At 42.5% G+C, this 13,600-nt stretch overlaps 1 protein-coding gene across 1 annotated transcript; it reads right to left on the bottom strand.

Moving 5' to 3' along the window:
• Positions 1 to 8,479: 8,479 nt before the first annotated feature.
• On the bottom strand, positions 8,480 to 12,739 carry LOC105032709 (expansin-B16). Its single transcript, XM_010907226.3, has 4 exons — positions 12,497 to 12,739; positions 11,470 to 11,776; positions 10,454 to 10,583; positions 8,480 to 9,135 (listed from the first exon to the last, which is right to left on the bottom strand). Exons 1-4 carry the CDS (start codon positions 12,720 to 12,722, stop codon positions 8,941 to 8,943), a joined length of 858 nt encoding a protein of 285 aa, XP_010905528.2. The 5' UTR covers positions 12,723 to 12,739; the 3' UTR covers positions 8,480 to 8,940.
• Positions 12,740 to 13,600: the final 861 nt, after the last annotated feature.

The following is a 13,600-nucleotide window of genomic DNA, read 5'->3' as shown; positions in this document are numbered from 1 at the left end:
TTGAGTTGATTTCGATTCCTATATTTAGATGAACCAAACAACAACAATAGGAATCATCCATTTCGATTCCGATTACGAACCAAACACTTCGGGGGATTTGGTCACTTCGATTCCGATTCCAAGCCATTCTAATTCTTATTCCATTCCGATTTTGGTTACGAACCAAACACTCTAAATTCTCACAATTGAAAGATCCATTATGGCAAAACCCCATTCTCCTTGATGACTCTAGGACTTTAATCCTATTTGAATATTTTATAAGACATACATTTCAAAGATAACATATAAACAAATAATAATAAATATAGTGTAACTTAATCCTGAATAAGAATTATTGCAATGAATGTTCAACACATAATATATTATACCTCTCCTATGACCATATAAATCATGTTCCTGTGAGAAACCTTGAGAAACTATTGATGTCAAAAAAATCAGTATTAAGCAAATCCAAATTATGCTATTACATAGATCACCATTATCAATGTAACAAGAAAAATAATTTTTTATGATGCATAGAATGCCCAAAGTAAAATTCAAAATATAAGTTCAGGTATATCATAAGAAAGGGATAAAATGCAACATGTGTCATAAAAAACCTGATATGTCCTGAAATGCCAGCTCATGATGGAAAGCAAAAATTTTACACAGCATTTGGATATTTAAATGAGACTAGAATTAGTGCTGAGGTAGTTAAATTTTGAATTGCCAGGTTTGTCGTTTACATAGATAGCAAACTCAGGAATTGGAACATAATGAATACATCTTAACAACAATAAAATTTTAAATAGAAGCTTCAGTATCTGTGGCAAGTCAGTGTCATTTAGCTACGTCTACCATTTGTACCAATCTTGCCTATGCAATTCGATACAAATTAAATATGTGATAGTGTAAATGATATATAAATTTTGGTACTTGCAGTGGAGGATCCTCATGATGAAAGGTTAACTCAGGTTAGAACAGTCATAAAATTCACGTTAAGTCAAAGAACTGCAAGGTTCTTATATCAAATCCTTCAGCAATAACTTGTATCCAATTTGGTCAGCCTACATCTTATCCATATTCATGCAAAGAAATTGATAGATGGGTATCATTAAGGTCAGAATCTTAAACCAAAATGACTGCAAAGTCTTAAGCAATATAGCAACTGGCCCTCAGGCAGTAATGATCCCTCTACATATGGTTATAGACATACAATGCTACATATGGTTATAGACATACAATGCTAGCACAATCAGGTAGTTGCCAATGGTTATGAACAATTTGGTTTACTTTCCAGGGATTGTTTTTCCTTCTCTAACAGAAGAATGCCAAGCTATAGAAGACTAAAAGAAATAGGAGCCTATAAAATGGATCCTGTTCACGTAAGGTCGTTTTCTTTTTGATTGATGGGTTTTTAAAACATTGAAGGTTAAATGCAAAAGACATAATAGAAATAGCCAGAAGGATCTAACAAAACAAGCAAGGGAGGAAAACATGAGTCATGACAGAAAAATTCAATCAACATGCCAAGTAATGGGACAATGTGGATTACGTTCTAATGGCAACAACACAAAACAATAAACAAATCACAAGGTTAAAATCACAAGATAATCCAACTAAAAGCCGAAATAAGTATAGAATGACGTTAGATTAAATGATACCAACCACTAGACAGCATAGAGAAATCTTTACCACTAAAAGTAGGAATGTATGCAAATACATCATGACACAAAAGGTTGGGTCATGTATGGAAATATATATAAAAAAAAAAATTCGTTTTTTTTCGATTCATCTTAGAAAAACAAAAAACCATTACTAAAAAAGTGAGTACGGAAATCACAAAATTGTTAAGGATTGACGGGTGAAACTAAGTGCAGTCCTCCGTGAGCCATCGGCCCACCATGATATTAAACTGCTAAGAATAGATTTATCAAACTTTAATGCATGAAGTGTTTCAAAAATTAGTCATCAAAATTTCACGATGAAAATGAAAAGTCATCAGCAATTAAATGGATGCAGATTATGCATTACATGAGTAAAAATTTAAGTAACTACTCATCCAAGAATTCATGACAATATGAGTAATTCAAAACCTTTCCAATATTTCAACAATAAGCACTATGTAGAAAGATAAGATCTGTGCAAGCAAAGTTCCAAAGCTAAGAATGAATGCGAAAAAATAAATGGTGCATCTTACATTGTAGACTTTAAATGTCAATTAGCACCTTTGTCTTCTCTGTTGGGTGGATGTCTGGCCAGGACACCACTTTTCAGGACCTTTTTGATACTGCACGATGCAGCAGGAAGAAAGAAGAAACAAAACAAAAAACAATCAAAATACGTGGATCAGCCACAAAAGGACTCGCCTCCACCGGACATACAAACTTCACTATGAAAAAAAAATTTACAAGAGGAGATCTCACTCTCAACCCTCGTACACCCAATTTCTTCCTCACAGAAAGTTCCTCTTACAAAAGTTCTCTCTCTTGGAAGACCCCCTGAACTCCTGAAGTGACCGGCATCCGCTATCCAGGAGCCTCCTACTCCTTCTCTCTCAGTGACGCGCGCTCCTTTCTCTCCTCAGGGGCTCTGTATTGTGCGTACACAGTGAAAACCAGATCACCACCACTTCTCTGTGAGGCACAGCCTTTTAAAGGCCTTAAACACTCAATTAGATGTTGATTAGGAGTCCTAAACCAAGCCAAATCAAGCCCCAAGCCGTTGGATCAAGACTGGAAACTCTCTGGGCTGTCCGATCACGATCGGTCTACGGAATAGTACCGTGAACCACGAAAAATGCCTGAGAAACGCCCAGGCGATCCACATGGTCCTCCATGGATCGCCTGGTCCATGGTGGAACGGGGTACAGGCCAGGCCCCAGCGGCGCCTAGGCCTGGGCCTGCCCGTACGTGCAAGCCTGGGCCGCCCGGGCACCTGGGCCCGGGCCGCGCCTGTGCCGGGCACCTGGGCCCGAGCCGCGCCTCGCGTGCCCGTGCATGGGCTGGGCCGCATGCCCGCCTGGGCCGCGCGCCCCATGCATTGGCCCTCCTGCGGCCGCGCCACCACCGCTCCGCCGGCCCGCCGTCGGCGGTCCTCTGCCATCTCAGGTCTCGTGTCGACTTCAAAATCATGTATCTTCTCTGTCCGAGATCCATTTGGGGTGATCTTAGTCTCGTTGGACTCCATTTTTCATCGTGAACCTCGTTGTGGGCTCAATATGGACCGAATCTCGATGCATCAAATCCTAACAAGATATTTGGCCTTTTCCTAACTCCGAGAGCTTTTGGATCTTCTCGCCCTCATGTCCTGGGGCAATCGCCTGCTGATCATGGATGGGCAAACATGGGAGTCGAGCCAGGCCACTCGATCTCATCTCCATCGTACGCTGTGCTCCTCTTGACCTGAGACCTACTCGGGGCATCGTCCTGCGGCAATAGGAATCTCACTTTGTGACGTCACCTCTCGTCCTCCCAAGTCTCCTGTCTCGTGCTCGATCCACTTTCATCTAGAGCTCCACCTCGCTCTAAGCTCCACCTGACTCTCGAAACTCCACCTCGCACTGGGCTCCCTACCAGGTAATAATGTCCTCTGCTCCTCTTCTTTTCCTCCAGCACAATCCTATCGCCGCATAGCACCCTCATGATTCTTCCATCAGTTACCGTCCTGTAGCTTCTCGAATCCAGTCTGCTAAGTGAGATAAGATTCTGCCTAAAATCGGATATGTATCGGACCTCCTCCAATCTCCTCACTGCACCATCATGTCCTCCAGCTGACTATTCCAATACCTCTGATTTCACAGCTCGATCCATCCGGTAGATATACAGTGCCCTCACTGTTCTCCAGGGAGTCAAATTGCTCCTCTCTGCAATATACATGATAGGGGCATGCAGAATCTAATATCCACTTCTAAAAAGAAGTAGATACCTCGTTAGATATCTCCAGGACATCTCCATCTGAATCGTTGTCGGTCGTCGCCACAGCAGCCACCATCCGATTTTTGAGTTGAGGGCAATCTCTAGCTAGATGCCCCAACTCCTCACACTGGTAACACCTGATTTTGCTCAAGTCCCTCTTAGACTTGGACTGCCCTCGTTGCGATCTCCTGTCGCTCCGTCTATCGCCTCCTACTTCTCTAGAAACCATCAAAGCTGAGCTACCACCACCTGAGCTCGAAACTGGGTTCTCCCTCCTAAGAACCTTGTTCTGGAGTATCACCATGGTGACCTCGTCCATCTTGATGGTGCTCTTCCCCACTAGAAGAGCAGTCACCAAGGACTCATACGAAGGAGAAAGTGACGCCAGCAAAACCAGTACCCTGGTCTTCTCCTCAATATTCTCACCAACACAGAGGAGGTCAGTGAGAATCTTCTGAAAGTGGCTTAGATGCTCATGCATGCTCTGTCCTTCAGCCATCCGCAGCTGGTAAAACTGCCTCCAGAGAAAAAGAGTGTTGGTGAGAAACTTCGTCATGTATAACTCCTCGAGCTTCGACCACAGCACCGTCGAAAAAGTCTCGCTCAGTACATGGATCGTCACTTCATCCGTCATGTACATACGGATGATACTCACTACCTGTATCGCACAAGAGAGCATCGATCAATCCTTGTTGGATGAGCACGTCCTTCACCCTTGCCTGTCACAAGGAGAAATTACTCTTACCATCAAATTTGTTGATCTCCATCTTGATTGATCATGTCTTCTCCATCTTCAGTCTTGCTCACCACCACTGTAAATCTGTGTCCTTGTACCACCTCGCTCTGATACTACTTGTTAGGTGGATGTCTGGCCAGGACACCACCTCCTAGGACCTTTTCGGTACTGCGCGATGCAGCAGGAATAAAGAAGAAACAAAATAAAAAACAATCAAAATACGTGGATCAACTACAAAAGGGCTCACCTCTACGGGGCATGCAAACTTCATTATGAAAAAAAAATTTACAAGAGGAGATCTCACCCTCAACTCTCGTACATCCAATTTCTCCCCCACAGAAAGTTCCTCTCACAAAAGCTCTCTCTTGGAAGACTCTCCTGAATCTCTGAAGTGACCGACATCCGCTGTCCAGGAGTCTCCTGCTCCTCTCTCAGCAGCGCGCGGTCCTTTCTCTCCTCATGGGCTCCGTACGGTGCATACACAGCGAAAATCAGATCACCACCGCTTCTCTATGAGGCACAGGCCTTTTAAAGGCCTTAAACACTCAATTAGATGTTGATTAGGAGTCCTAAACCAAGCCAAATCAAGCCCTAAGCCGTTGGATCAAGATCGGAAACTCTCTGGGCCGTCCGATCGCGATCGATCCACAGAATAGTGCCGTGAACCGCGAGAAACACCTAGAAAATACCCAGGCAGTCCACACGGTCCGCCATGGACCGCCCGATCCACGGTGGACCGAGGTACAGGCCAAGCCCCAGCGGCGCCTGGGCCTGGGCCGGCCCGCACGCGCGGGCCTGGGCCGCGCCCGCACCGGGTGCCTGGGCCCGGGCTGCGCCCTGCGTGCCCACGCGTGGGCTGGGCCGCATGCTCGCCTGGGCCGTGCGCCTGCACTGGGCCGCACATCTGGGCCGCGCGCCCTGTGCGTTGGCCCCGCCTGCGCCGCGCTCCGCCGCCTGTGGCCCCGCCGCCACTGGCCGCCGGCGGTCGTCCACCGCTTCAAGTCTCGTGCCGACTTCAAAATCACGTATTTTCTTTGTCCGAGGTCTCTTTAGGATGATCTTGATCTCGTTGGACTCCATTTTCCATCGTGAACCTCGCTGTGGGCTCAATATAGACTGAATCTCGATGTGTCAAATCCTAACATTCTCAACTAGACTGATCAGCCAAGAACAATGGCATGCATTCTCATTTTAACGTATGACGTATGCATCTCCCAAAATATGAGACAGGATGCAGCAAAATAACCAATTCAGCACATTAAGACCCTATCAAATGATATGCAAAATACTGTGTTGAATGCTTTAATATAAATTATATACTTAGGTGATATGTGAATGCTGAAACATGTTCGTATTCTCAAATATGTGGACCTCATAAGAAAAGACATCTAATGGGCACGTATAATCTTGGTATCACTTTCCAGACATCCAAGTGCGTGAACAAAGTTACATCATGTTCAGATTTTTAGCCAATAAATACCTCAAGCACTATGTTATCTTCTTAATCATAATTCAGGAACTGTGCTTTAGATTGTTAGAACGGAACTTTAAAATATTCTGAGATAATTTAAAAATTAAATAAAATTAATAATATTTCATTGTAGAAAAATTATAAAAGACTTACAGAATAATAAAAAATAAAAAAAATCAAATTTGAAAGTATGTTGGACACTGTCCTAATGCATATTCCTATCCCTCATGTAGAAAAATCTGAAAAAACTACCCCAAGATATAATCGGGATCCTCCACCTATGAGCACAATCATGGAGAAGCACCCAGAAAAATAATCACAAAGGTAAACGATTCGAAGAAAAAAAATCAGAACAAAGAGAGGAAAATGATTAGATAAGATATCTCCAATCAGATCTTAAGATGATCTTTTTATAGCCATCCAAAGTGATCATTTACAACTATTTGTGACTGGTTGAACTTTTATTGACCCATTAAGGCCTTTAATAAGGGGTCCAACAATCAGAACCTTTAATAGATTAGAAAATAAAAACGAGATTAAATACATATGATTATTTGGTAATTAGAAGCCTAATGGTTAGAAATTAAAATCATGATAATGAAGAGATTAAAATATTTAAATGATAAAATAAAGAAAATAAGCACAAAATGCTTGGAGGGAGATTTTAAGAAGATTTTGAGTTTTCCTTTTTGGATTCTCTCCAACATGAGGCACTTTTAATTGAACCACAATCATCTATGACAAGACCATGTCCTTACAAAACAAGATGAGATTTTTGCAGCATCTGATGCCCACTTCAGCAGGTTATTTGATCTGAATAAGCTATGGTCCATTGAATTAAACTAGTCCAAGTTCTTCAATGATTTCATCAAAGTACCATTGTTGCTTTGTTCTTGTTACTCTTGGGGTTTCATCTTTCTGCTGTTCCAGGGCATTGGGTAGGTCCATTGGCCCATATAAATGGGATATCGCCCACTTATGAGCCACTGCTTCAAGCTTCCGAAAACTCATTTAGGTCCTCATGCAAGGTCTAACCTTTTCCTTCCTTTATAGCCTGGTTGGTTGGCTGATTTCTTCCAGTTTATTTAATGAAATAATCTTGTTAAAATTTCCTACCTTATATTATCAAGAAGATCTGAGAAATGCTAGGTTAATTTTGGTTCTATTTATAAACTTATTTTTAGTCATGCATGTCAGATTAATTGGCAGATACTATGTTTCTTTTCTGTATGAAACCCATGGTGCCCAGTCTTAATCTCCCATCAATCGCTTTTGACCCCCACTTATGAGGTTCTTCAGTGTGTAGCAAGTATGGTCTTAGGAAATTTGTCAAAAGTTAAGGATGAGATAGTTATTGCATGCGAGTTTCATCAATTTATATGATGTTTTATGAGTACAGAGCATATCGGTGGTAGAACACAATGTCTCATTAACGGCTAGAGATTGTACCCTTACAAGGTGCCTTTGTATGTAGCATATCTGGTCTTTGGCCTTTATCAAACCACAACATTTTTATTGCATTTTTCAACAATTTAAAATGTTTATGTTTTATGTTTTTTGCACTCCTATGCGAATGCCTTATTGGAATGATGTCTCCAAGTGATTGGATGTGGTCAAAAGATAACACATGAGCGCCACTAAAATAATCACAGAACCACAAAACGGAGCAGCATACCCACCACAAACCCTCATTTTGCCACCCTGCAGTCTTGGTATTTCTGAAAGCCAGTCCCACCTGCATGAAAAGGCCCTGAGCCCTTCCTTCAAAGAAGGGAAAAGGCCCTCCTGCCTTCTTAAAGTGCAATGCGGAACATCATCCCTCCTTGAAGGAATGTAGAATCAAATTATTCACCTTCACATAAAGGCCTCTGGCTCTTTATGGCAAAAGACATTGTTGGGCATGTGATCTTTATTTGGGGGCAAGTTGCATCATTCAACAATCCAATAGTAAGTATCATGTCACACACAATGAGAACATGAGGTTTACCTTGTAGGGCATGTGACCTCTATTTGGAGGCAAGTTGCACCATTCAACAATCCTACTAAAGTCCTAGTAATGGTATCATGTCACACATAATAAGAACATGAGGTTTGCCTTGTATCTCTTTCTTTCATTCATAAAGCTTTCCCTCTAGTTCCAGAAATGAGGTTCACCAGCGCTAGTAAAATGTCCCATTAGTAGAAATATGGCCCCTTGCCTCTAAGGCACCATGTGTTTGGGTCCCAGCCTTACCAAAAGAACATGAATGACACCAAGTCCTTGTTCCCAACATAGCACATGAAAGATCAGTGAACAAACAAAATTTTAGCATGTGATGCTCATTTGCTAAAGCTAGCTACCACAGGGGTCATAGTCAGAGAAACACCTCCAAGATGTGAATACAGAACTCATGTTACTCCAAAGTAAATTATTGGAAAACCCTTCATAGGGTTCAACTAAACAAGAAGGAGGCATCCACATCCTGGCCTAAGGCACCAACAGGAGTGGGACCTTGTTTTGTTACAATACTCTATTGAGAATCCCATGCATATAATTAGATGGGATCCCACAAACGTACACAAATGTCACACAAATGGGCGCTCGCTCTCCTTTAGGAGAGGGCTACATCATCTACATGGGCACGTTGCTGAGCCCTATGGCTACAACATATATATAGAAACTTCCAAAAACTAAGATAATAGGGGATTATAGAAAGAGCCCGTGGGATTGCCTTGGCATCCCAACGGCTATTTTTTTATGTTATTCTTCAAAAGAGCACAACCACCAACGGCTACTTTTTCCCTCATGGAGACAGAAGAGTAGCTTCTTTTGACCTATTGAGTCTGCCGCCCTTTAATTAAGAGAAGTTCAGGCGGGAGGTGTAGGTGGCCTTGGGAGACCAATTCTTTGGAATCACATCCCGGGCAGAGAGGGTCCTCTGTGTGGACAATGTGGTCAGCTTTACTGAGAAGGGCCCCCTTAGAGGTCCTCCAATGATACACCAATTTGCTCCCCAGATATGTTTCATCTCTAGCCATTCCACGGAATTGGACTGCAAAATAAACAAATTGAAGTAGGCATTCTGTATCAAAATTTATAAGAAGAGTATGAACAAAGACTCAGCGTAATATATTGGAGCCTTTTTAATTAAGAGCTACATAATATGTCAATGCTTGCAAGCATTCTTTAACATTGAAAAAAATTGAATTTGGTCTGTTTGGTAGTCCAAGTCTCTCTTATGATTGATTAGTGATTGACTACGTTAAAGCTAAGAAGAATCAAAACAGTGTAATGGATAACAAATCTTCTAAGCATGTACTATTTTGTCGGTGACTTGCGGATTAAGAATGCTAAAAGCGGGATTGATATGATGCCTTCTCTAGTCCCCATATGAGGGAGACTAAAAATAAGCAACAGTGGATAACAAATCTAGGTAAGATGTGAGCGAGATCTTTAAAGTGTCAATTAGGTAAGGGACTGAATTCTCAAATAAAAACCACATGAAAAGCCAAATGAGAGAATAGTGCTTTAAATTTAAAGCACATTAGCATATTCCACTATAACATGCTATTTATTTAATGGGACTTGATCTGGAGAAGTATGACTTATGAGCTCAACGACATGTCAATGTGTCATGAACACGCAAAGCACGACTGTTGCCATGTGAGTGTGATCCAGAACATGTGATCTTGCATATATATATATATATATATATATATATATATATAGTGCAGGTTATTCTTAAATGCCAAAATTTAGACACAAATGGAGGCAACCCCCACAAAGAAGATCAGATAAGAAATACACTTTTATGTGCTGCTAGATCTTTATGGTGAGATTGCGCTATAGGTTATGGAGAAGCATTTTCCAGTCCCTTTATTGCAGAACTCCAGAGCTCAAGCTCCATCCATGGTTTTTGGCTATTACAATGGTTGAGAAAATCTCAGAAACCCAATCATATGTTGGATAGGTAAAAGCTAAAATCGACTACTCATTGAGACATTGATTGATATGAGTGAATGGAAGGTCTTAACTATTTTCTCTCTCAAAATAATGGAAAAAGCAGGCCCACTAGCCACGAGACACTGAAACAGGTGACATGGCATTATGTTTCCATGATCAGTGCTGGGGAAAGCAATGGAAGTATACCCCCGGAAAAGGAAGTGCACTCACAAGTGACAAAGGGACAGCCTTCCTTACGGAGAAAGGGTCTATAACACTCTAGTGGAAGCCCAAGCTTTATTCTAGATATATTACTAAAGTGCTAAATGAGACTAAAAGGCATAAATAATTGTTAAAGTTATGCTTAAAGAAAGAGGCCTCAAAGAATAAATCCCCAAGAAAGTAAAGCAAGAAGGTCAGAGATATACCTGTTTTATGTGCATGGATCCAACATCTCCATCTCCATTCTCAAACTCCACCAGAAGCGATAACCAATACTCTGTTGAGCCTTCATTCACATGGAAGGCTATGTTCTTCCCACGATACTTACACGGAGTCCTGAAACAGTACAATTTATCGGATATTATCTTAAGTCACAATCATTCCTGATGGTGTTTTTTTACTTATTTCCTCAAACCTTTACAATCTAAGAGCTATGTAGTCTTGTATTTGGAATAGTACCATAGTCATAAGGAAGCTACAAAAGTTGAGTAACAACAACAACAAATTTGATAAAAATATTAAGCAGTAGTTATTTGGAAGGCTCTTACGGCAGTTGTAAGCAGCAAAGAAGTTCTTGCTATTCATGTGACTGGATTACCTGATACGAATAACTCCGTACTTAATTTTTTTTTCCCTCTTTGGAGAGAAAATCTCTATTTTGTACAACACCTAACAATCAGACAGCAGATAGCTACAATGCAATGATTTTTTTTTTTTTTTTTTTGATTTTTCTAGAAAAATTAGTGATAATAAAGTAACAAGAGAAACATATGACAAAAGAGCAGAGCTCTTCGTTACCCCGGCAGAAGAATTAATCCAACCGCCTGCAGCAAGACAGACCCTTGACCGAAAGACCAAGGGTATTTCAGTCATTTAACTTTTCGCATGTGTCCTTTTCCTTGTGGTATATTTCACATGTCTTTAACTACTGAAGGATAAAAGCAGAACAGTCGCTCAGTAAAAGAAGAATACATACGAGAAGGAATGAGAAGAACATGGTGTCGTTTGACTTGCTGTTCCTTTTCTTTTACTCTATACACACACACCATCATAAAATCTTACAGTGTTAACCTTTACCCAAAAAAAAAAAAACTTACAGTGTTAACCAAGAAGTCCAACACAGTAAAAGAGCAGAGCAGTAACAAATTAAATTCAACAATCAAATACCCCTCTTTTAAAATTAAATAAACAGAGAAATAGAATGGTGCTGCTGCTTCCTCACCTCCGGAAGAGGACCGAAATCTCGCCTCGGTCGCGGAGCTGGCTGGCGGAGCCGGCTACGGCCATGCGGCTAAAGGCAGCACCACTGAGATCGAAGTGGGTGCGGCCGAAGGCACAGTAGCCCCCCGGGCACTCGTCGGTGACGATCACAGTCACCGCCCGCCGGGAACAGATATTCCCGTCGACACACTTCACCTTGTAGCAGGCCCCGCATCCCTCCCCGCCTTTGAACAGCACCGGACTCACTGCCCCCACCCTCGCCTTCATCGGCCGGACGTCCACCAGCGACCCATACCCACATGCTCCACCTGGAACAACGCAACCACCAACTACTTAGAACAGATATAGAATAATGGTTCAAATCAGCAGTAGATATATTCCTGGTTAATATGTAGAAATTTCTTCAAACACTTGCTCTAACCACCAGTGTTTAGAGAGATATTATATATAAAGAAAGAATAAGTGTGTGTTTTTTTGGGTCAATTCGATGGGCAAAAGCTGGGGAAAGAGAGGGTGCAGGAGACTGAGCTGACACCACATGCGGCACATCAAGGACAAGGTCTCTCGGCTTCCCATGTGCCTGTGCCGCCGGGGACCAGAACAAGGTACAAGAGGCTCCAGAGTACCCAAGATGCAGGGCTCCTCGTCGTCGGACACGTGCAATAGAATCTAGCTGGGCCCCACGGATCTTCTTCACATTTTTGACCTGTTGGGAATCGGACGGAGGGAGTTGTCCACCGGTGTTGGGTACTCGAAGCCTCGTACCTGATCCCAGCCCGGTTTATAACGGCTAGAAACTGTAATGCCCGAAGCTCACAAACTGTAACGGCTAGCGTGGGGAAGGGCAAATAAAATAAAAGAAAATAAAGTAAATGGAAATCCAGCCAGCCGTTTGATGTCGATGGAATGGCTGTGATGCGTCCACGACATGAGACAGGCTACATTCCTTCTAGCGAGTAACTGGGCTACACTGAACTATCTTAGATTGGCAATGCTGGATGGTGAGGGGATGGGATTTGTGAACTCACCGTCGCTGCCGTCGCCGTCGGGGCTGCCATACCACGTCGCCGTGGCGGGCTGCCAATGTGGGTCGGAAATCTGATGGGACTCACCGGATTCGAAGAAGATGAGGAGGAGGAGGAGGAGGAGAATGGAGGAGGAGAAGAAGCCGGCGGCCATTGTGGGAGGGAGACCCTGAGAGGCTGCTTCTCTCTTGGGTTTCTTATCCCTTTGGGCTTGGAGAAACCGAAGCATCTGCCCCTAGGTCCAGATCTCTGCGTAAACAGGCAACAGACAGAGGTCATTTATAGACCAAGGCAAGGCTGATATTTCCCACTAAATTATTAAACAATTTATATCCATACTCCCATTTATTAGTATATGCACTCCGGTATTTCCCACCCTCTTTCACTCCGGACTTTGTGGCGAGTGCTGCAGTGGAAGTGTGACACTAAAAAGAGTGGAGTATATTTACGGATATTTTATTTTTTAATATTAGGATAGGTGGGGCCAGAATCGGATACCCCCATTCACCTTTGCCTCTGCTGTTCGGTCCATGTGCATCTCCATATGATGAAATGACCAGAATGCCCTTTGTTACGCCGACACTTTGCGTGCTGTCCCTCCGGCAGTTTTGGCGCGCGACCGTTACCGTTCATGAAGTAGAATCTAATAAAGCTGTGTTAGTTGATGGGTCAATTTTATACCAAAGATTTCAGGGCCCAAATGAGCTCATTATAGCTTTCCTATCCAAATTCTCCCGTGTAAAACTTTACCTCAGAAATGAAGTCCATCGGTGATTCATTTGTTGCTACAAGTCTGAACTGTTAAATTGGAATTTCGCATGGAAAATTCTTTAGGTTAGAGGGAAAATTATGAAATCAAGTTGGCCAACAAATCTTATCTTGGTGATGTGGAATTTGGAAGGTCTCCAATTGGTGGGGGTATTTTTGGAGGCAGCACTTGGAGGCCGTGCCATTTACTTGGCAAGTTTGGGACGCATGGCAACAGTGGTGGTGTGTGATGTGCTTTTCGTTATTGGAGCATTATACAGTATGGTTTGCAATTAACCTTGTCTTTTTCAATAATTAAGAATGTGCCATTGGAGACGGAGGAGGACGGGGAAAACGGCG

Source organism: Elaeis guineensis, chromosome 4 (assembly GCF_000442705.2).
Source record: "Elaeis guineensis isolate ETL-2024a chromosome 4, EG11, whole genome shotgun sequence".
In the NCBI taxonomy this organism is placed as follows: domain Eukaryota; kingdom Viridiplantae; phylum Streptophyta; class Magnoliopsida; order Arecales; family Arecaceae; genus Elaeis; species Elaeis guineensis.
This window is presented reverse-complemented; position numbering and strand designations above follow the sequence as displayed.

Excerpts from the sequence above, each read along its gene's own strand:
- LOC105032709 (XM_010907226.3), bottom strand. The coding sequence starts at position 12,722 with ATGCTTCGGTTTCTCCAAGCCCAAAGGGATAAGAAACCCAAGAGAGAA. Across the intron at positions 11,777-12,496 it reads CGACGGCGACGGCAGCGACG|GTGGAGCATGTGGGTATGGG; the intron begins GTGAGTTCACAA and ends GCGTTGTTCCAG. Across the intron at positions 10,584-11,469 it reads ATTTCGGTCCTCTTCCGGAG|GACTCCGTGTAAGTATCGTG; the intron begins GTGAGGAAGCAG and ends GTACTGTTTCAG.